This window comes from Corvus cornix, chromosome 3 (genome assembly GCF_000738735.6).
Source record: "Corvus cornix cornix isolate S_Up_H32 chromosome 3, ASM73873v5, whole genome shotgun sequence".
Lineage (NCBI taxonomy): Eukaryota > Metazoa > Chordata > Aves > Passeriformes > Corvidae > Corvus > Corvus cornix.
This window is the reverse complement of record NC_047056.1, coordinates 36,092,744-36,117,310: the sequence shown is the minus strand read 5'-3', so window position 1 is coordinate 36,117,310 and position 24,567 is coordinate 36,092,744. Positions and strand designations below refer to the sequence as shown.

Genomic DNA, 24,567 nt, shown 5'->3' with positions numbered 1-24,567 from the left:
TCCAATAGTTTATAGCTGAAGAAAGGAAAGATAATCTTAACCTTAAATTAGTTTTGCTTCTCACATCTCCTCTCTGTGAGGTGTCAAAATGTCCCTCTGTGAAAGCTGTGAAATTTAATTCTACTCTTCCTCATGAAAAAAGATCATGATCTGGATTTCTAACTTTCTACTTGCCTCCATCCTCCCAGTTTATGACTAAGCACCCTAATATTTTGTACAACAGACAAAAAAAAAAAAAATCAACATTCTATGCACTGATGCACACAGGTATATACAGAATATACTGAACCTTACCACAATTCCTTATTGCCAAAAATAAACCCTCTTTGATAATTGCCACAGGCAAACTTCATTTTATATATTTTATATATTTAATCTAAAAATCTGATTTGCAGATTATATTATTAAACAATATAATGCAGGGGTCCTCCAAGTCTTCACAGTATAGCCACGTCAAAAGGCAGGAGAGAGAAAGTGGTCTTAGTATCTCTTTGCTGTGAGCAGTCTGACACCCACAATAATCCATGGTTATACTCCAAATACACAGCACACGGGCTATTATTTATTATATACTTGTAAAAACACAGAAGCACATTAAAGAATAACTCGTGCAGCTACCAAAACAAATTTCTTATGAAAAAATTTTTAAACAGCAGACACTGCATCTTTTAACAGATATTTCATCTTTTAAAACTGTTTCTTCTCTAATTTGAAAGAGAATAGGAAACAGCAGGTCTTTCCCCATCCTAATTCTCAACTTTTAAACATGCAAGAAACACCATTTTACAAGGACATCATGGATATGCTGTGGGAGGATCACAGTGCTTTGGAACTATACGATCAAAGTGTAAGATTGAATAAGCTTAGATCAGAGATATGTAGGAATATGTACATCAATTCATGCTAATTCAAACACACAGACTATGAGAAGTCTGTCTGTCTGAAGAAGTCTTTCACAGACAAAGAAAAGGTGACAGATACTTTCAAAGCAGGATAATCCTTGTAAGAAAACATTCAAGCCTAACACTTTCAGTACATACAGCTTTGATGTCTACTGCTCTTAAGGACACAGGCAGAAATCTCCTCTGTGGAAGTGCTCTTTTTCCCCACAGATAGCGGCTGAGGGTGTCACAAACATGCTGCTATCAGCAAGGAACTGCCTTCCAGCAGACATATGGAGGATTCCACCTCACTGGGCTGAATGTGATTTGCAATTCAATTGCTTGCAATGGCATGAATTGATCAGACCACAAGAAATGTTAAACATCCTTCATAATGATGGTTTTAAAATAAAGATTTTGACAAAAACCCCTCAACTCTCAGTTTTGCAGTGTAAAAAGCTGTAAACCTTCCCAAAGGAAGAAAACAAGAAATTAGGAACACAGAGATACTGACAATGCACAGAAAGCTGCTTCTCTGGAAAAGCACACTTGACACCTAAGTTCTCAGTGAGTACGGCTATAGGCAGATCCTTTCATTGTGAGTGCAAATACAATATCATCTTCAAATTCACACAAGGAGTTACACTTAAACATGCTTCTCAAGTCCTTGCTTAGGTTAACCTTCTTATAACCCAATTTAAGCCATTTCGCCTCCGTAAATATTTTCCAAGTTTTCAGTGAAGTCATGCACTTCAGCTGTGGAAAACTGCTGATCTCAGTGGCAGCGAAGCACAAAGAAAAAAAAGTTAATAAATGGCACTTTTCCTCAGGTAGTAGTAAATGCAGCACTAGAGACACCTGTGAAGCTATAAAATCTATACAGCATGGATGGTGTAAAAAAACCCCCAGTCTACTTTAAGTAGCAAGTAAAGGAATACTGATAAGTAAGAATGATTTCTCTAGATTCTACAAAGTAGTCATAAAAAGGCAGTAGCTCTGACCTTCATTATTGCTGAGTGGTGACTGTGAATGTAACTAATTTTTGCTGTATAGCACCACAGATCAATGGATCTGTAATGAAAAACTCAAATTTTCAAAAGTATTTGTCTCAAGTTTAAAAAATAAAGTGCCCAGTAACTTAACAAAAGTTCAGAGGGCCTTTATGTCTTCACATGCAGCTCTACTACTACTGAACCTTCTCTAAAAATTTGAGCTTTATTCAAATAGTAAAATATTTATTGTAGATTTAGAATTTAAATAAAGAGCATAACTAAACAAAAGTATTATTTGAAAGAGATAGGTCTCTCAATAGTGTGACAGATATGTATATCCAGATACTACATGGAGTCATGAAATGCTTATTTCAAATGAGACATCACAAATTTTTTTTTTCAACGCTTCTGTTTCTTATCTTTTCTAGAAACAGACTATAAAGTGAACAGTCATTAAAAGAAGTCCCGGTCTTAAAATAACTGAATTATTAACTTTGGAGTTCCATGCTGTGTCAGCAGGCTGATGATCAGCAGATCACAATTATCTTAATTTCAAAGTCCCGTTTCTATAAGTCTTGCCTAAAGAAATGATACAAAAACATTTTAGAATTCCTGGGATAGACCTCCTCCCTTCTCCAGCAAGTAGATAGTAAGCAATTGGCAAAAGTATTACCAAGAAATATATCATATTATAAAATGTTAAAAACTGATACATGTTTTTATAGCTGGAGTTATAAGACCTGCTTAGATGGGCTTGAGAGAAATCCCCATTTTCAAAGCAGCATTTGGTACCTAAAGCTGCCACAATAAAAAATTTCCCAGGCTTTTCTAATTCATATGGTTTCAAAGAGCTTCTGTATTACTTAATCTGCCCTGGTTATCAGCACAAACACTTACTAGAGAGAACTGATATACATGTCAAGAAATAAAATATACTGTAACTATACAATCATAATTGTATCACATGCAACATTACAATCAAGAAAGAAAAGTGAAACCAGAACAACCATATTGGAGCATCTTATAGATACAATTTAGACAGGCAATGAATTTGTACTTTATTGTGAAGTTTAGCTCTTGTCTAGAAAAGAATAGCTCAGGAAAATCATCCAAGAAAATACAGAAAACTCCTCTTTCTCATCAAGAAAATCAAAGCAATTTTTTTCCCAAATAAAAACATTTTAAAAAGGAATATAGCGAAAAAGTAAGAACACTCACCTTTTTCTGTGTGAAGACGTTTAAATGAGTCTGTTTTTGATAAGCTTGGATCTGAGATTACTTTGGAACCAAGTTTAACTGTCAAATCTATTGATCGGTATCCTTGAGGGAGTTTACGGTCATACAGCAGAGTCAGCAGCTGGGCAAGTGTCATTTCAGCTGGTAATGGCTGACCTAGACAACAATGGCATCAAGTCAGAGAGGAAAATTCTGATTGGTTTATTTTAACATACATATCCAGGTCCTGTTCATTACTTGCACCGCAGATGCCAAATAGACTAAATATTATCTGGCTCCAAACTAAGGCCTTAATTTCACCATTTGTCCTCTTGGGAAAAGGGGCCCCATCAGTTTGGAACCAATCATCAAAAAGATCTATGCCAACATTCCCTAAGGCAGCTCTGTGCTGAGAGCACAAGCACTTGGCATATTTAGTAAATGGCTAAGGCTGTAAATTGATGTGCATTTTAAGTTGGTACTGGCTGTCCCCTTCTATTAAACACCACCTATGCATCACCCTTGGATTGTGGGGGCATAGAGGTATGTGTGACCCAAAGGTAAAATGAATGGTATTGGAAGAAGTGGAAAACAAAGAAACCTGCAATTCTTTTTCAGTCCTACTAATCTCAAGCATAGCTCACTACTCCTGTGTCAAGACAGCAGAACTCAGCAGAAAAAATAAAAAAAGAAGAGCACTGCCCAGGACTACTTTTCTCCACAGCGATGTCGACTTGAAATGCACATGCAATACAGTCCAAACTGATTACTCAAAACTCAGATTTTGGCCACTTTGTTGGTTACAAATATGTTCTTCCCTGAAATTACAAGCTACTCTCAATGCAGAAAAATTTTGCCTGACAACAAGTAGATTTACACATGAAACATTTTAGAGTTGGATCATATAATAAATAGCATGTCCATTTCATCTTGACTGTATTTAACCAAGTAAAACAACACCCAAGAGTTCTTCAGTAACAACCTGTTTCTTCAATTGAAGATTGTGTCTTAAGAAAAACAAAAATTAAAAATACCTTGCCGTTGTACAAGTGAGTAAGTTTTCTGCCCTTTTTTCCCCATCGCTGATTTTCTTTGCATGGCATATTTTTTTGTAACAACTGTCTGCTGTGCAAGACACGACCAGATAACAAATACAGAATGGTCTACACGACCATCACAAGACAGCTAAATACTGAAAACGGGCACTGGGTTTTGATCTCATCTCCAGAATAGGACTATCACAGATTATCTTGAGTTGGAAGGGACTCACAAGGATCAAAGTCCAATTCTTGGCCCTACACAGGATAGCCCCAAGAGTCACACCATGTGCCTGAGAGCATTGTCCAAACACTTCCTGAACTCTGTCATGCTGGCGCTGTGACCACTTTCCTGGAGAGCCTGTTCCAATGCCCAGCCATCCTCTCAGTGAAGAACCTTTTCCTAATATCCAGCCTAAATCTCCCTGACACAGCTTCAGGCCATTCCCTCGAGTCCTGTCACTGGTCACCACAGAGAAGAGATTGGTGCCTGCCCCTTCTCTTCCCCTCATGAGGAAGTTGTAACTGCAATGAGGTCTGCCCTCAGTCTCCTCTCCTCCAGGCTGAACCAACGAAGTGCCCTCAGCCATTCCTTATACGGCTTCCCCTCAAGGCCTTTCACCCTCTTCATTGCTCTCTTCTAGATTCTCTTTAACAGCTTTATGTCCTTTCTATATTGTGCCACCCAAAAGTGCCCCCAGCACTCGAGGTGAGGCTGCCCCAGTGCAGAGCAGAGCAGGACAATCCCCACCCTTGCCCGGCTGGCGATGCTGTGCCTGATGCTCGCCTGACCTGCCTACCCCTCTGGAAAAGCCTGTAACCATCCATCATGGCACACCGATCACAGGACTCATCCCACAAGGTTTTGCTTACCAATTTTAGATATTTTAATGCAAGTTTGTGATCCTGCCAATAATTGCCAGAGGATAGCCCAAAGCTGGTAATTTGATAGTAAGTTTCAAATTTAGGGGTTTTTTGGGTGAAAATTACTTTGATCAGAAGTTAACCACCGAATTCCATTAGCTGGATCCAGACAAGAAGCTGTTTGGCATAATATTGAAGTGTTTCACCCATGTTTCTGTCCTTTATTCCTGATCTAAGTCACACCAATTTCTTTCTACGCAAGAGAGCCTGCCTACCTTGCCACCAACTTGGCAACCTTGCCATACTGTATCTGATACACATGGAACATGACTAACTGCTTAACATGGTGTTGCTTTAAAACACAAATGTTAGGGAATTCAAGAATATTCCTGAACTGGCAAATCAACCTTTCAGAGAGCAATGCAAGACGGTTGCCCATTCAGAACCTCAAGTAATAGGGCACTGGTACCAGTTCAGTTCTGCCTTGCACATGGAAGAAAACCTAAGCCACCTTACAAACCCACCCTGCTTTCATTTGTGAGTGAAAATGGAAGTGTTTTGAGAGGTTTTTTTAGGAACGAGGTACTAAACTTCAAGGGAGATCAACATAATTGCTACTTTTTTCAAGCTGCTATGATGCTACAACACTGCAGTTGCTGATCCTAAAATTATTTCTAGTTGAAAGCTGTTACCAGCCCAGAAAGGTTCCACACTTCCAAGATGCTAATGCCCATTACCATTGTAACTGCTTCCTGATCACATATCAGCCACTGAAAAATTTTTGATGTTTAAACTGTATTATTAAAGTTACCTGGTAGTAGTTTATGGTATAGATGAAAGACTGGAACACTAATGGTCTTGCTGGAAGATTCTCCTCCTGAGGAAGAAGTACCAACTTTATCTGCCATCACTCTTCCTCGCCTTGATGGTGGACGTGGCGGGGTGGATGAAACAGCTCTTTTTGACTGAGATTTCAAACCTAGTACAGAAGTAAAAAATTTCAAGTTGTTCTAGTATTTAATACCTTCAGCCAAGATACAATGTACTCAAAACCTTCAATGATAGAAAAAAAGTAAGAACTTAACCTCACTGGCTAATTAAATACCAGAATAACATCCATGTATAAAACATAATGAATATAATTTGAATATAATCCCAGTATTTTTAGTTAAAAGGCTGTGCATTCTCCAAAGCCCCAAACATAAACCAAACCATAAATAGACCATACCATGCGTGAAAAAAGCAAAAGCTATTCCAATTATGCTCTCATTAAAGAGAATGTCTCACAGCAAAACTTTTTTAGGGTGTCTTTTCACCTGAAAGCAAAATCTTCCAAATTGACAGACATTTCAGCACAGACTACAGATAACAACTGCTTGTCTGGCCTACAAAGGCGACTTTAGCTCCAGTACTGACAGTACCACATGGGATGAAAAGTGTCTTTAAATGTGCTTTTCAAGTTCCCTAGCCCCAAAACACTTGAAGTAATCACTACATGAAAATTAGGAGGTAGAATAGCTGCATGAAAGCTTACTGTTATTACACAGCAAGACTGCCTTATCTTAAGACAGCTTAAGCTGACTTGAGGTACAGCAAAATTATACTGCAATCATGTACCCTTCTGTGCAGGTGAGAGACCAAGGTAAAAAGCCAGCAGGTCAAGATACAAAGACAATTACTAACTTGGACAATTATTATCATTGTCCAAGAGCCAACACAAAACTAACAACATCCACACTTCAAATGCTGTAATACACTCTGGGTTCAGCTGATCATTAGGAGCAGCTCTAATATGCAAGACATTGTCCAATAATCTCAGTACACTAAACTAGCTTGCCTCAGGAAGACCAGGCTGCAAATACCATCTTCTCCCTTTATTAATTTTACCAATAGGTAAAAAGTTAAAGACTTTTAACTTCTTGAGATTCTGAGGACACTAAAAAACCCTCAGAATATATGAAAAAATAATGACAAAAGACGAAAATATTTGACAAACAGGTAGTAAAAACAAATGCAAATGAAATAAGCTTACATTTAAACTCTCTTGCTAAATTGGAGAAAACTGGAAATAACATCAGAAAAAACTGAAATCTGCTTCTTTATAATAGAGAATGGGCTATATCAGGCAGTAGGATGAGCAATGCAACTGGAATGACATGGCTGACTATGCTATGCCCTATCTTCAAGCTTGGCATAATATTTTTGTTTCTTTCCAGATTTTTTATTCATTTATTTATTATTAAACCTTTGACTGAACCTGTTAATACTTTAGGTACGACAAAAACATGTTTAACTTGTTTAAGTGGCACCTACTGTAAATGTCTTGTCAAATAAAGATGCTGTAATTAACACAGCTATGGGGTTTTAAATGTATACCAAGTTCAGTGAAGCTGCTGGCCTATTCAACAATTGCTTTAAAGTTACATCTACATCAAAAAACCTGAAATAAAAAGCTTAAGAAATATTGGTGCCAAAAGTCAAAGGAAATCAGCATCTCTGCTTTATGCTTCATGAAGTATGAACGAGCTTAAGGTACCTCAACAATGGCAGAAAGATAGATAGAAAGGAAGTAGTTTGAAGTTCATTAATCAACTTCAAACTGAAAGACTAATGATTTCTACAGCCATCATCTGAACAGTAACATTTGTGTACCACTGCAAAATTACTGTGTTCAATCTATATCCTCTAACAATAGGTCTGCAGGAAAATGGTTTACATGAAAGACTTCTGAAGGTTTGACACATTACTTTTTATAAACTGAATGTTTTTAAAGAAACTCCAGTATTAGTTGTTTCCAAGTGGAATAACATGGTTTTATGCTGACATCTCCATCTGACAGTTTTTAGCAGAATAGCACTAGTTATTATGCAAAGTATGTGGATACATTTTATTTCCAAAGCATATTTTGGGTATAGAGGTGGTTAAACTCTGATGCACCAGCTCCTGCAAAAAGGTAGAAGTAATAATACCCACCAAGCTCCAGATGTGTCTTTAAAAAATGCTGTAAAATACCCTAGCAACAGCTTCCATGAAGATATCACTGACACATACATGTAGGTACAAATTTGTCACACTATAATCTGCTAGAGGCAGTTGTTCCACCAGGAATCAATCCTTGCTACCTAACAGTCAGTTACATTAAAACTGTAGTACTGGGTACTACAATTTTTCTAACCATCACTAGTAGTAAAATTAATTATTGGTAGGTATTTTCTTCCACACACACACACTTTTAACACCAGAAAGATCCATTTTATAAAAGACAGAAGAGAAAGACATACCAGAAGCAACAACAACACTGTAATTGTCCTGAAATCCATTTTCTGCTTTAACTTTTTCTTTCTCTTCATAGTTCTTTTTTTCTTTATCTTCCTTCTGTTCATTAATTAGCTTAGCTGTAATACTGGGTGTATCTATATGGGGACAGGGGTCAGGGGAGGACAAGGACAAACAGAAAAAGAGAGGAAAGAAAAGCATTTCAAGATACTAAGTTGATTTTATTAGTTTCTAAGCTGTTTACAAGGCTATTCTGAACTACTTTAGTGTCTGAGTTCCAACACAGGCAGCAATAGTCTTGTCAATACCTATGAATTAAGATATTACAGTAAGTCTGTCCCCTTCCTCTCGCAAAACTCTGTTCTCTGACAATTTAAATCTGTAACAGTTTAAAACCATTACTTGATGAGTCAAGTGTTTTCACAATAAAAAACCCACTAAACCACTGCAATCAACCAAAACTGAGATTAAGCAAAAAATCCCCATCCAAACCCAATGAACCAAAACACCACAAAAAATCTTGACAAAACAACAGCAAAAAAATCCAACAAAAAAAGAAATTCCAAAACTTTTTTGGTTTTTAATGACAGCTGCAGACTTTTTAAAATAGGCTCTTGTATTTGGGCCTGGGTATCTCATGTTACATACTGATCCAATTTCAAGCAAATTCTCTTCCTTTGAAATTGGAAGATGCCTAAAGTACATTACACAACCAAAACTTGAGCTGTTTGCTTAAGAGAACATTAGATTACTGCAGTTCAATCATTTTGGTTGAATCATTAGTGTAGATCACAACTGTAAGTAAGTTATTAAACCTAATCTAATTTATTAAATCACTGATGATTGGTGACAATGGATTATTTCACACCCTGTACGGTACAACACTGGCAGCAAAATGGCCAAGTAATTCTCTAATTGCTGCTGAGTAGTAACATGCTTCCACATAGCCACAGCAGCTTTAAGTTATAACCAGACTCAAGCCTAGAAGTACCATGCAGCTACCTTTAACTGTGTGTCACCTGTGGGTGAGGTGCTGAAAGGAATGTGGTTTGGCTGCTTGGAAATATGATTTGTGCCTGAAGACATTGGTTATGTCTGTGTCAGACAGCAGTGGAGACTAAAAAAAGATAAGAGTATGAAACTACTGCCACTTAGGACTCAATATTCACACACATACATTCTCTCTATGTATACAAACACGTGTACATATACACGTGTACATATACAACACACACACATCTGTCTATGAAACTTTTCTAAAAAATTTCATCAGTACTATTATTATTATTACTACTACTATTATTATTATTAAACTTCTGAGTTGTTCTAGTTTTGTCCCATGGACTCAATGTCCATTTACTGCTGGGGAATTTAAAGATTATTAATAAAATTATTAAAGAAGGTTAAGCAATGGTATTTTAACTACTCAGGTGATACCCAGATTTGTTGTTCAGTTTTTCTGACCAAAAGCAGTAACTCAAGACTAAGGTGCATGGAATACAAACCAGCTGGTACTCATCCTAAGCAATCCTATCTACAGTGTACTGCGTATTTTCTTCCTATGTTGAAAGGATACAAGCAGCAGATTTATCACTGATTTTAGGACCCTTTTCTCCCCCTTTTTTTTTAAAGCTGGGAAAAAAAGTACCAAGTGAACATGCTTCTTGTGATTTATTTACGCAGAAAGTATGAGATGATTATTTTGAGACATTAACAGTAGTTAAGAAAAAAGAAGTTAACTCAAGGGACAGATTCTGACACAGGATCTTCATGACTTCCTATTGCTGTAGTGGTGACAGCAGTTTCTTTCTTTTCTCCCCCAGTCCATCCCTTCTCTCTCTCACCCCAAACACACCGCTTGGTCCTCTTTTATCCAAGCCTTCTTTACTCTGTCCTAACCATGGACTTCATGGAATGCCATATGAGCCACAAAGCCAAGGTGTAACAATGCTGTAGCAAACCCCAAAGTTATGGTGCCCTCAAAGTCAGCATTTGACCATTTTCAATTACAGACATTACAGTTTACCACATCACCACCTTCTCCTTTCCAGTCCTTATTAGCACTGGCTATCAAGCTGACCACAATACACCACTAAGGCAGCTACTCAGTACAGTTTATGTCACTACTCAACAACTGATCCCTACCTCGTATGCAGTGACCATCCCACCCATTAGAGTAATGAGATCTTTGTGCAGTTTGTGGTCAGAAAGACCTTAGTCACATTTCACACATGACTCTCTGGACAGTAAATAAATATAGAATTATATCAGAAAGAGTAAACTATTCCTTGATAAGTAAGATACAAGCATTTCGCTAGGAATAGATATTTTTCTATTAAAATCCTAAAACACATCTTGTCCTATCAAGTATTCTGTCAAATACCATTTTGGTACTCCTGTCAGCTTGTTAGGTATCATTTATTGCCCTAGCAAATTTGTTAGCAATTTCAGTGTAAAAATCTTCCGTAGATATAAAAAAGCAATAGTTCCTTTTAACTCTACAAAGATCTGCCTCATAAACTAAAAGTTGATCTACACTGAGTTCCAAGAAAGTCCACATTCAAGTAAACCCACTTATAAGAACATACATTCCTAGTCAGATGAATGTGCAACTAAGTGCACACCCTTTAGTGCACATCTCCCATACGGCAAAAACATAATTGCTCTAATGATCTTTGACTTTTCTTTGATATTACTAAGAACCACATCTTAAGAATAAAGAGGAAGTCCTGTATTTGTTAATTTTTTTTAACTAGACGTATAAAACTGATTTTTCATCTAACATGTCCAAATAATTTTTGCTCTATTTATTACTAGGGTAGAATCAACTTGCATCTTGCCTGGTTTTACCTACAGAGCTCTGGCATGGACATGACATCTTTGGTATGAATTCTACTATTTAACTAAATTTAAAAAAAATATTAACCCTAATCTTTAACATATATTTCTGTTTCCTAAAGTATTAAATAAACACTAAAATTAAAGGTGCAATTCATTTTGTGATTAAGATGTCTACCATTCAGGTGTCAAAATCCACATTATGGTCTGTGAAGGCCTGATCAACACAATTCCCTAAGGAGAGGTTCATCTCTCAGTGTATATTCAAGTAGTATAACTGAAAGTACTGAAATTTAAAAAAAACCCAAATAAATTAATGCCTTAACATTATCCTCTCACTGTGCATAATTTTAAAATTAATATCTAAAAGTAAAAGATGCTTTTTCCATTTCCATTTAGTAAGCAAATGCGAATATTTATATAGCAGACAAATGTATATCCACAGAAATTAGATGGTGCCTTCATCAAGGTCCTTTTCACAGGACATACATCTGCACCTTGAGATATATCACTGAGTTCCAGGATATTTAACTGACAAAATTTGGAGAAATTTAATGAATGGATGAAAGACAGTGTATTTAAAGGCTGGTATTTGCAGTATCGTTTGTATGGTCAAACAAACAGTATACGATTTTTTTTTAAACTGCATTTAAAAAAAAGCAAAGCAAAACCATGAACCATTCCGAACTTGCCTGACACACGATCAAGAACCTCTGCTAGAGTTGTTGAGACAGGCAAGTGAAGAGTACGAAATTTGTGTCCAGCTCCGTACATTGGATGTTGAATTACATGACTAGTTGCATTAATTCTACCTTTGTACAGCTGAAAGGGAAAAACAGTCAACATTTAACATGACTTCAACACTGAGAAATAAATTAAACCACTAAGTTCTTAAAAAGTCACGTCAGCTAATAAAGCTAAATTCTTAGTGTGCTAATAAAGAAAACGGACATATCATTCACCTTTGGAGGCATACAGTAAAAATGTCTTAAATTAGGACAAGTTTAATTTTTTAACTCAAAATAATTTGTTTTGAAAGCCTACAATATTTTTAGGATCAGAAACAGTATGATACCATCTTCACTTTAAAAAACCCAATTATTTTAGATAGCTGTAATATGAGAGAAAAATTGAGTGCCTGAGACTTGCAATTATTCAGGAAAAGAAAACTTAACTCTGAAACTAAATATAGAAAAGTAACAATATACTTTGAGTAGAGAAAGATCATGTTTCTGTATTACTCTGACTTGAGGAGGAAGTTTATTCTAGACTTAATATCTACTTTTTGTTATTATGACAGGTAACTAAGTCACTATTAGTTAAAACATTTCAAATATTTTACTGTAATGTATTTTAGGCAGCCCTGAAGACCTGTTTATTAATGTGCACTTATACAACCAATTTACTGTAGTGAATGCAATAAAAAAATCAGTATTTGCCGACAATCAGAACTGAGCTTCTGAAATACAGTTTTGGTAAGAACTTTCAAGATAAAAATGAGGAACCAATCTTTAAAAAGTTTTGTTGTTGGATATTCTAGAAGTATATACTGTACATCCATATTATTTTTAAGGATTGTCTTTGGATGCTATAGTAGGAATTATCTCAGTAAGAACAGACTTTCACAGCATTTTTAATAGAAGAAACTGAATTATGACAACTTCAAGACATTTTTTCTGCTTTTACATATCTACTAACAGCTTTCTGTAAAAATCTGTTGTATGTAAAACAATTAACAGAAAATTGATGTTACCTTCACATTATCAATGGATCTGTTAACAACTACTCAGCCAAGTTAAAACAAAACTTTTTGATGTTTGTGCTAAAACTGTATTTGTGCCTCCTTTTCCATTTTATATTATCTGATCCAGTTTCCCTCATATATCTCCTGGAGTACTTTACTTCTGAGATGCAGAAACCAAAGCAGTAAATATTTTTTTCTGGATGGCAGTATCAGATCTTTTAAAAAAACCTGTGGTTTCACCCTATTTTTTTAGTCACAGCCTTCAATGGAGAGCACTTCAGACATCAATTGTAGTTCTGTTCCAGTGAAGCACGTGGAAGCATAAAGCATACTTTATAAATTAATTCACGTATTTGTCACTCAGTTTATTCATGGCATTTTGGCTAACTGCTGAAGGATCTCTGCCAATTTTGACTATGACCGATCCTTCATGAAACTGCTAAGGACTACTGGACAGATACTGTATCTATATTTGCTGCTGGTGTGTAAGGCTGCTACTAAAAATCTTTCTGTAAGAGAAATTTCAGTTGTCAGATCTTTCAGAAGCAGTGCAATTCCTACAAATATTGTGTGTTATCTTAACACAGTGCCTTGAATTTTCTTCTAAAATGCTGTTAGAATTCAACAGCACTTTCCTTTCCAAAATTCCATAATATGTACAGCAGAAAAAAGCTGCTGTCTAACATTTCAAAGTTGAATATACTCAGACTTAAGATTTAGAGGCTAAATTTATTCCACGTTTGCTGTACAGTATCAAAAATTCTTACTGGACAAGGCGACTGAAGAAACAAAGTCACTTTCTCATCCTCTAGCATCAGCTGCAAAAAAAGCCGCCTAATAAATCCTGAAATATTTCCAGACGTTGGCAGGTTGCCACGCTGAGGAGAGGACTGGAACAATTCACAGAGAACCTGAGAATGCAAAATGATATCAGATTTAAAATATTTCTATATTTAGGTCTCTAAAATATAGCTCTACACAGCCATAGGAGGCAGTGCCTGAGATCCACTTCCAGTTATCACACAAACCAGCTCAGAAATGAGCACCACTGCAGAAAATACCTGCAGCAAATAAGGCCCTTAATTTAAAACACTGACAACAGCATCAAAGTAATTGTAAAGATGTGGATTTCTCTGAAAGATAAAAAACTGAAAATAAAGTAGTTATAAAAACACCTTCTGAATCCCTAAAACAAACAATTCCCACGGCATAATGCAGTATTACTCCCAGCCATTAACAGAGAACTGACTCAATTTTTTACTCTACTCCTTCCTAGGGCATCATCATTCTTAATGCTGAAAAGCCTTTTTTTCATTATACTTGTATTCAGCTAGGTCTGCAAGGTTAATAAATGTGAGGAAGATAGCTGAATCTGCTCTAGAATGCCAAATGCAGAGCCATATTCTGCAATACGCTGTATTTCCTCGGACACAGGTTGCACAAGCAAACTTCCCAGGAAATCTCCTTAGGTTACTAAGGGTAAATATGTGTATGAAGCTTGATGTTCAAATTTCATTTCACAAACATTTAGCCCAAACCAATTAAACAGCCTTTTGGAGTTTGGTCTAAAGTTTATTCCTCTAAACCAAGAGGAATACAAATCTATACACAGGACAGGACAGCCATGCCAAAACATTTTTATACGTTTCAGACTCAGACCAACAAGCTAACAATTTTAATATAAAATTCTTCCATTCAGAGACAGCTTACAAAAACCCAAGTTATTACAAAGAAAGGTAAAAACCAGAAAAATTTCAAAGTTAGTTGTAGCTATTAATAAATTAAAACATTATTATTTTTCTCTCTCACCTGTGCCATAAGTCTCTGGTTATTAGGATGGCAAGAGATGCACTGTAGGAAGAAAGCAACGGTTGCATTTTCAATTGCTGTCCGCTGCTGAGTGGTCAGTCCTGTGGTTACAGTTGAAGAAAGCAAGCTGGATCTTGCACTGGCCTGTTGTGCTGTCATATTGTGTCCTCCAGAGGTAGCACCAGAATGGCACAACAGGAATAAAAGTGCTGTCCACAATGGATTGACTTCAGAGCCACCTAACCAATCCTTCATCATGTGGCTGTTGCCAACTTCTGTCAGAAACCTGAGAACAGGAGCAACCAGGTCTGCTGTGATGGGCATTTTATTAAAGTGCTGTGGAAGATGATGCCTCCTGAGCCTGTCCTGGGTGACATCCATTGATTGTGCAGTGCAGTCGGAGCTAGAAGTATGGTTAAAGCAAAAACTAGCAAGACTTCTTACAAGCAGTGAAGGCAAACCTGAGTCCAGTAACTGCTTGATAGCTTCAGGAGACTGAGATGAGGCAGCCAGAGTAGCCAGGTGAGACTCTGTTAGTGCAAGAGGGGCTTGTGCGTTTTTAGAGTCATCTGTCAAAGATGAACTAAGGTCCTGCTTTTTGCTGTCATCGGTCATAGACAGTCTGTGTTGACACTGCATTGGAGGAGGAGTGATACCCATCCATCCCATGAGTAAGGAAAAATAATTTGGGTGGATGTGGCACATGGAACAAAGCAAACTATCGACAGCTTTCTTCAAAACCATGTTGCAGGGAAGAGACATGGACCAGTTAAACAGTGACCTGTAGAAGACAGGAAATCATATCAACACATAGTTTGCCACTCGTTTTCCACTTTTTTATCATTGGTTCATACAACATTTTTGCACATTTATGATTTACTATTGTAGAAGCTGCTGTAAAACACTCCGTGCTGAACTCAAAAGCTTCTTTTGGATCAGAGTATCAGCAGGATGCTGATTACCCAAAAGGCATTTCTCAATTGTATGCTTAAATTTCTTTCACCACACTGTATTTTAAATAGATATAAACCAACTTTTCTGGCATGCTGCAGACAAAAACCAGATTTCACTCTTTTGACAGTTGTCATACATCTTATCCACCGTTTTTAACCAACTGCAACCTCTTTGTGCTGTCAATTCTCCAAGCTGCAGCTATTAGGGTCACACACGTGCGTACATAGGCTCCTTCACATGAAGGTCTCAATTCTTTTTAAGAACTGAAAGTATTTTAACATGTTTCAAAATTTTTTAAAATCTCCCTTATTAGGCATCTTCCTGAAGATGCTGCAAAATAAATGAAAGCAGCAATGATTTTGTTGGTTGAACAACACTACCCTTGCTGTCCTTACTTGACCTAAACTTAGGACACAAGAACAGAATTATTCCTCAGCGATTCTAAAATCCCACCTACCTTTGGCCTCACATCCAAGTACTATCTGTCTGAATGCTAATCCAAGGCATATGAGTGCAGAAGCTAATTTAGCTCCTGTTACTCAGCTTGAATTTCAGTACTTTTAAAGTAAAATGATCATTTCTTCACAGAGACTTGTTCAGAGTATGTGAAGTATTTTAAAAAAAAAGCTGGTTTTCCAAATTGCATTCACAGTACCTTGACACCACAGATGTTACATTATCTTAAAATTTATATGCAGAGGTGAACATTCACTTCATGCCATTCAACACTAGGTTTTTAAATTAAGTTTGGACGTATCACCATATATTACATTTCCATTTGAAGATAAGGATTGTTTTTCCTTCTTTTGGATGGACCCTATGTTTAGTCTAAGGGCACTCTAGGAACTCAAGAACCTCTCTGGGTCTAACCAAAAGTTGGATTTATCACCAGTCAAGAGAATGGTTGATAAAACCCCTCCCCAACAGAAAACTCATCTCAATGACTAAATGATCTATAACTTCTGGAAAGACAGTCACAATTTCCGAAAGTCCACATACAATAAAGCTACACTAAAACTCTTCTCCAACTGTATATTAACACAGTCCAACTGCCAAAATCTTCTGGATGAGTTCATGCTCTAGGAAAAATAAGTTTTTTTTCTAAATACATATTTAAAAATAACTCAGGATTAGCATCCATTGGCCAAAGCAAAAATACTGAAATGGAAAATGGGGATGATGGGAAAATATTTCCAAGAAAAAAGTGATTTATCACATGAAGGAGAAACTTGGAGTTATAGCTAGAATCCATTAATATTTCGAAAGTTACAATATCAAAGGAGATTATGGATACACATGGAAAGTTATTTTTAATAGAAAAATTATTTACCCATATAACTCTAGCATAAATGCTTTTATATTTATTAAAGAATATATTTTATAATTTGCTCCAGATGGTAGCTGATATGAGCTATAGCTTTATATCTGGCAGGAGGTAGGGGAACAGGGCTGTATTGTAACATGCATACTCAAACTAGGTACTTAAGTTTTATTAGTATTTCTATCATTTCTCCCTGTGATGAAAACAACTCACTGTCCTCCAAAAGACACAAACTCAGTTGTGAAACACACTTTTATATAAATCTAATTGGGCTGTGCATATTTGAAAGTCCATTTTTATTAGAGTTTTTCCTTTTCAAATGTTAAAATGTATCCTGAAAATGTATTTCTGTTAAAAGTGTACTGCTAAAAGGACTAATTGACCTGCAATTTAAAATCCTTAAACCAATTCCCAAGATGAACAAGCTCATTTTGAATTAAAAATTATCCTTATCACAGTATCACTGAAGTGTCTTTGGAAATTGTCTTGCTTGTAGTCATGTATCTAAAGACCATAATGTTGCACATATATAAGAGCTCCACATGCTTGTACCTGTAACCATAACTTATACACTTGCTGGAGTCTGAATGTTTGACTACACCTAAAGGAGACTGGTCATGGAAAAACATGAAGGTTTTCTAAAAGCAACAACAAAACCATGTGCAAAGATCCCTTCATTAACTGCATTTGTATTCAACAGTAAAAATAAAAGATGCTTGACTAATACTAGATACAGTAATTTAACAGCCATATTTCTATAAAACTTGAGAAACAAAGTTATATGGCTTCTCTTTTGTTTTGTTTAAACAGAAGACATAGTTAAGCAACATAAATTGCAAATATTAGATCATGTATTTCCATTTTGTGAGTCACTAAGAGTATACATTTGGTGTTTAGGGTAAACTTCTCTTTAGAATGCACCAAAATGAAGCAAATTCATAGCTTAAGATTCACTCCAGATTTTGTGCCTTCATTTCTTTCAGATCAGACTGGCCAGAACAGAAGTGGAAACTCCAAGCAAACATCTCCCACTTCTCACCTCTCAGCTATCAGTTACAGATATTGGACACTGTGACAAATAAGACAATGCTTCTATAACAGCATCCTAATGAAGATCACTTAGAAGTAATGTGAAAATTATTGCAAACAATTTCAGCAAGAATAGTCCACTACAAGACCTCACAAACGAAACCATGAACCAGCTAACCTTTCACATATATGCAAGTATATATACGGATTTGCTGTTTCATTTCAGATTTTTGGGTCTTTAAACACAACTATACATGGAATATGTGAAAGGCAGCTTTGAGTTTAGAACTACAGAACTACCTGTTTGGATATCATTAGGTATCCACTCTATCAGTTAGCTCCAGGGATGTGACCTTCCACTACTATTTTAAAATCAATGCCCTTCAAGTTGTATTATGGCAGTGAACAGTTTAGTTACAAAAATCATGAGGGGCAAAACTTTGCTTTACTTACTCAAAGAGCTCCCTGTCCAGCAATGCTGGCAGATCGTATTCAACGAGCAACTCGTAACTGTGCCACAGAATCGCTGCCACGCAGTGCAAGTGGGAAGGAGACGGCATCAGAAGCCCATACTCTCTGGTTGAGCTATTGGGACAAATGTAGCTGACCCGGCCACTTTTTTTCATAGCTGCAACTCTTGCAGAATCACTGACCCATTTCAGCAATGCTTGAATTCTGTAAGACAAGATGATGTTGCACATTATAAAGGATCAAAGAAACACTCAGAATCCAATTAACTTGCTGGTTTATTGTAATCTAATTTACACGTTTATCTCTTCCTTGGAAGAAAAGTTCAAGAGTGAGCTCAATCCCTGTTTTCTCAAGACTTAGATCACGGCAAAAATTAATTAAAAAAATTTATCTTGGACAGCCAAATGTGAACCTTCTACAGAAAAAGAAAATATAGCAGGTATCTGAGTTCTGAGTATTTGAGAGGAAAGTCAGCTAAAAACCAAAGTTTTATCACATTTATAAGAGCAGAAAAAGAGGGACAGCATTCCCTGGAAAGGATGCAAAGAGCTAGGACAGAAAGCTTTTTCAGATTTCTGCACTTTCATGCTATCTCATAACAAACAGATTTCAAAAATGTTTGGTTTTATGAACTAATATCAAGCTACTGTTTAGCAGATTACTATTTGTATATGCTTCCACATGACAACCCAAATAACATTACCTATCTTTTGTTCCAGGGTCTTGAGTTGTTCCAAGCTGATAAAGAATGTCTATTGTGGAGTCAGAAGAGAGACCATTTAATCTTCCAAACAGTAAAGGGCTATTCAGATCTTGCCGCATTCAAAAAAAAAAGGGGAGGGGAAATAATAGAAGTACTTACATATGTATTTTTTAAGTGTACTAATGACATTATTACAGAATTGCAATATTAACATTGAATTAAGTTTTGCCATTAACGTAAGGATGAAACTCTTATTCACACCACTGTCTCAAAACTGTGCATTTTGTATGTTCAATGTTCAGCCTTACTATGAAGGGAAAAGCCATTACAACGTTCATCAGATGAATGGAGGACTTAGAGGTTTACATAGCAGGGTTTTCTTCAACATATTCCAAAAAGACATGACTGATTCCAACAGAGCTGTCAAATCTCTTGCTCCACAGAAGCAAACACTTATTTCAAAATTAAAGCTTATTTAACTCCAATTTCCATAAATGGGATTAGATCTGAAGATCTTCACAGGTTATTTCCTATTCAACTTCATCCTCTGCCCCGACAGAAAGTACTCCCCTATCTAACAACAATCCAGCAAACCTGAGCAGTCTACACTGAAACACTAACTCATGGCAAAAGAAGACATGGAAGCCAATTTTAAAAAGTGTTTTCTGTCAGCAGCCTCAAAACAGGAAAAAAATTAATTTGCTTTCTTTCATTTAAAAGCTACAAAACAGCAAAGTGGTATGAAACCATAAATACAAATTCCCCAGTGCATTAACAGAATGGCTTCTGCAAAATTTCACTGTGGGACATAGAACATAGTTGTATCTTCATTATACACCTCCAGAAAAAAATATTTTCAGTGCTTAGTGTTACTCAGAATTCATACTGTCCTACAGACTACTGCTGCCCAAATACTGCATTGGTTTTCCTTGACAGTACTTGTGGCAGTACTCTTTATTTTAAAACATCTGGACACAATATCTAAAGCAAGAGACGTTTAGGATACACTGTACATCCTACTCCGTTTCTTCAAAACACTCACCTGATTATGAAAAACCAAACAACCCTGGTTGCACTGCTTTACTGTTGTAGGACTACCCACATACAAAGACTGTGATACTTAGAAGCCAATCAAAGCACAATGGCACGTTCTGTCAATCCAGATTCAGAATCAGAAAGCAACATGCAAATAAACTGTATTTGTACTTTTATACAAGCAATACTTTTAAGCAACAAGTGAAAAGAAAAACACTGCACTCACCTGCAGGATCACTCCCTGATGCCGAGCAGTTTCTTAGAAGAATGTCAATCAATTTTAGGCCAATTCTGGTGGACTGAAGCCCAATTTTCACAAGCACAGCCTCAATGTTTGGAGAATGCATCCCACAGTAAGGGGACATTAGTAAAGCAGCACATGTCTGCAACAGATTAGCAGTGGGTGCTGCAGCACTAGCCATCATTCCTTCCAGATCACTTATGTGAGTGAGGCAGTGGTGCAATAATCTTAACCATCCAATACTGAAAAGGAAAACAGAAAAATGAGCTGATGTATTATTTTCTTATTACATTATTTTTCATCTGTAGCACAACTATCTGTATTAGATTATAGGGCAAGTACTGCAGAAAACTTCTGTGACATGATCAAACATCATCTGAGCAAAGCAAATGACTGAATTTCAGACCGCAATGTAATATGCAGCAGTAATGCTGTTGCAATCATTGTATTAAGATTGCAAGGAAGGCAGGGTGTGTGGGCAGGAAGAGTTAAGAGCCTACAACTTTTATTACTAAAGTTTCTCAAGATTTCTCGGTTCACATGCGTTTTCTTCCACTCGGGCCAACCTGCTGAGGGAGGGATGAAAGGGAAGGTGTTTATGCAGGGGAATGGGTGTAGGGTGGGCTTGGGTTTTATTGGTTGTTGGGTTTTTTTGGTTTTCTTTGTTGGGTTTTGTTTGCTTGTGTGTTGTGTTTTCTACGTCAAAAGGAGTGAAGGTGCAACAGTAGTTGGCATTAAAATTATACACCTGCACAACTTCCCTGACATTACAAACTTTCAGGATCATACATGTTTACAATAAACTACAGTGAACTTTAGGGAACCTCATTTAAATTGCATACAGAAAAAGCACAGAAATTAAAAACACGTTAGCTACTACATTTCCCTCATGTCTCTCATTCTTTGACAAAATCATTCAGAAGTCCTTCTAATAAAAAATCCTGAGAAGCAAACCGATTGTAATTGAATCAATTTGGAAACAAACCAGTTAGACTTTACTTATAAAATACACCACAATACTATTTAAACTAGCATCATGAACAAGATGGCAATCTAAGCTGTATGTGAAATAAATCGCATCTTTCACTGACAAGTTCTACACTAGCAGGTTAACTTGTTTCCACAGCTAACCTTTACCACAGTTTAAAAAAATGCAAACTTGCATATAGATCTTAAATTGAGCTTACAATTTTATTTTAGGAATCATTTGCTCCTAAATCAATTGGATTCATCAACTACAAGAGAGCAAGTTCTCTGTTATGCCTAAAAAAAATTTATGCAAGTTTATTGAATATATCTGTTGCATTACTATCATTATTTTATTGAGATACTTAAAAAATTAAGCTGAAAGCTACAATAAAACATTTCAGGAAATGAGGAACATACACTCACCTCCTTTCTTTAGATACTGATTATTCTTGTGTCACTTTATTATAACCTTTTCTGAAGTAAAATTATAGTATAAGTTGGCTATAATAATTTTCTTCACTGCTATTCAAGAGCAAAAACCAACTTTAGTTTTACAGTTTTTATTAAATATACACTGCAAATATTAATGTTCTCTAAATTTACTTATGCTCTCAAAATTTTTCCCTGCAAAAGAAAAGTTCTTAAAACTTTCCCATGCTCTCTTTAAATTTATAAACATCAAGGTTCAAAGATAAAATATTTAAAATTAATGAGTTTTTACAATTTAGTAAGCTAAATTTAAGAACAGAAAATCTCAAAAATCCATCTGGTAAATCAAATTTGAAGTTGGAAAACTTTGACACTTTTAAAAAAATCCTTACGCGTTCATTTGTTTTTATTTTTAAAGAGTGAGAAACTCAACATGTCACCTAACCAAATGAAAGTGTCTGAAAAGAAATCTTGCTGATATGCCAGAATCATAACAACATTCAGCTCCTATTTTTGAAATGTTTGCAAACAGCAATATTAGATATGACTTCCAGAAAACATTCCATTATTCTATTTCTACTCCTGCTCCAATACTTATGTAACTCCGTTGACTTCTATGAGGATAAGAACTATTTTGGCACTCCATTTTTCTTGACAACTGCCTACCCATTAAAAACACAAAATGCAACTCTAAATGCTTTCCTGTGCTTTGTATTCTCTCACCATTGCAGATATGAAGCACTCCCTTTAGATATGCAGACTAAGCATGCTACTAAAGAAGTGAGAAGTACTGCTTATATTTCCCTTCATATTGGGGAAAAAAAAAAAAAAAAAAGGAAGAGTTTGCTACTGAAAGATCTGACTCAGAGAAGAAAACCCCATAAAAAAACCCCCAAACCAGGAACTGGCACAAACTGTCCCCTGACACCAGAGCCTTACCTCGTTTTAGAGACCTGATCCTCAGAGGGAAGGAAGGGATTATTGACGGTGGCAGAGGAGGTGTTTCCAAAGGCTGTGAGGCCTAACAGTTTGATCTGAGAGAGGCCCAGGGTACTGGCATCCCGAGGACGATGGAGACGAAGGCAGACAGCTGAGGCAACTTCAGCTTTTACCAGCTGGATTTTTATATAGGTGAGACCACTCGTGATAACAGGAGTTGACAGAGGTAACATATTGACACCATCTGCGCTTATTTCAACAGATACTGATGAAGGGCAAGCTACAGAGCAAGATAAGAAGGTTTAACACTATTTTAAAGTCTCTATTAGTTTGTCTTCAACAGCAGTACATGTTCAACACTTAAAATTCAGAGAACAAAATGACTGAAATGATCTCAGGCAGACACTACTACAGAACTGCAGCTGAAGGACTTGACCTGGGTGATGGTACATGTTAAAATGCACAAGCATTTTGATACATGGTATATACAGTTTATCTCAAAGATTTCAAATGAAGGAAAGTCCTGTCACTGCAAACAGTTTCCTTATCAGGGCTACAACAATAAGAGCTGCAAATATCATGCTTTTTCCCAACTACCATAGAAAAGCATTTTGCCTGAAGACGCTTGACCAATATCACTTTCTCACTGGGCAAAGTTTTTTGACATGCTTAACATGAACGCCACATAACACCTACTACACTAGAAACCAAGCAGAGGCAGGGCCTTCCATTCTCAAGGAAAGCAGAATTTGCAAGCTTTTCAAACTTATTTTACAGGCATTACTCAAACAACCTCTCAGCTTTAGTTCATCTGATTATACTCTTTGCATTGTTTCCAAATCCCAACCTTCAAATTTTTGAACTGGCATCAACATCAGTGAATCTACTTACTTGCCAGAGAGGCCAGGTGAGGCTGGATGTGGATCTCCTTGAGCAGCACAGCTGCAGGAAGGTGAATCGTGAGGTCACACCAAGCTTCCTCAGGTAAAAATATGTATGACCATGCAGCAGAGCGAGCCCGTCTGTGGGGAGGAGTAGCCTGCAACAGCACTTCAGCAGGCTGGGCAGTGGGACTGCTTGAGGTGATTGAACCTTCAGAAACAGCACCATTAACACTGATTATTAATGTTTATTAACAAAACCTGGATTAATTTACAACCTGAACTGTGGAAAACACCTTTTTTTTTTCTGTCTCCTCTCTTTTGCTTTATCGATAATATCCCATGTGTAATGCCCACTGCTGAGTTATTTTTCTTTTACTTGAGACTGTTTTGAATAGGCAGTTTACACATCCACATGCATATGTATGCCCTTGAAATTTGCTAGGGGACACTTGCTACCAAAACTCTAAGCTTACTCTCAAGAGTACATGAAAAAACAAACCAAACAGAAAGGTGCAGCTTGAACAGTATGCTTAGAACTTGAACTCAGTTAATTCAGTTTACATCCTTTAAAGGTTTAAATACTAAAATAACATAAATGACTTTATAAGCAACTTCTGCAACCCTTTTTCTTTAACAAGGTTTCACATGAAAACCGTTTTCTAAAAAAGACACCAGAATCACAAAAAACCTGACCACAGCAGTTGCTTCTTTTTCCACTCCTAGCATAAGGTAATAATGAAGAAGGAAGATCTAGGCTGTCTTCTTTAGCAAGTTATAGGGTATAACAAGAGCAGATTTGAGCTGGTCCAAACTACAGGTACTTGTGGTGTTTTACTTTAAAGCAGCTATAGCCTGACCCCACAACTAAATGCCTAGCAGCAGCTGGACATTAATTCCTGAACACATTTTTTAATAAACTTTCCTCCCAAATGAATT

General features: G+C 36.5%; 1 protein-coding gene across 6 annotated transcripts in view; it reads right to left on the bottom strand.

Annotated features, from left to right (window-relative positions):
• BIRC6 (baculoviral IAP repeat containing 6) overlaps positions 1-24,567 on the bottom strand; it is a 173,148-nt gene that overhangs the window by 62,062 nt on the left and 86,519 nt on the right. For 4 of the 6 annotated variants that reach the window (XM_039569826.1, XM_039569827.1, XM_039569830.1 and 1 more), the window contains 11 exons: positions 23,639-23,839; positions 22,748-23,027; positions 20,396-20,652; positions 19,135-19,243; positions 18,414-18,635; positions 14,657-15,437; positions 13,615-13,758; positions 11,796-11,925; positions 8,271-8,402; positions 5,801-5,968; positions 3,092-3,265 (listed from right to left, as the gene is read on the bottom strand). In XM_039569826.1, the coding sequence (XP_039425760.1) occupies positions 3,092-3,265; positions 5,801-5,968; positions 8,271-8,402; positions 11,796-11,925; positions 13,615-13,758; positions 14,657-15,437; positions 18,414-18,635; positions 19,135-19,243; positions 20,396-20,652; positions 22,748-23,027; positions 23,639-23,839 (2,598 nt within the window). The remainder of the gene's footprint in view (positions 1-3,091; positions 3,266-5,800; positions 5,969-8,270; positions 8,403-11,795; positions 11,926-13,614; positions 13,759-14,656; positions 15,438-18,413; positions 18,636-19,134; positions 19,244-20,395; positions 20,653-22,747; positions 23,028-23,638; positions 23,840-24,567) is intronic. The other 2 variants (XM_039569828.1, XM_039569831.1) reach the window with 2 other exon arrangements.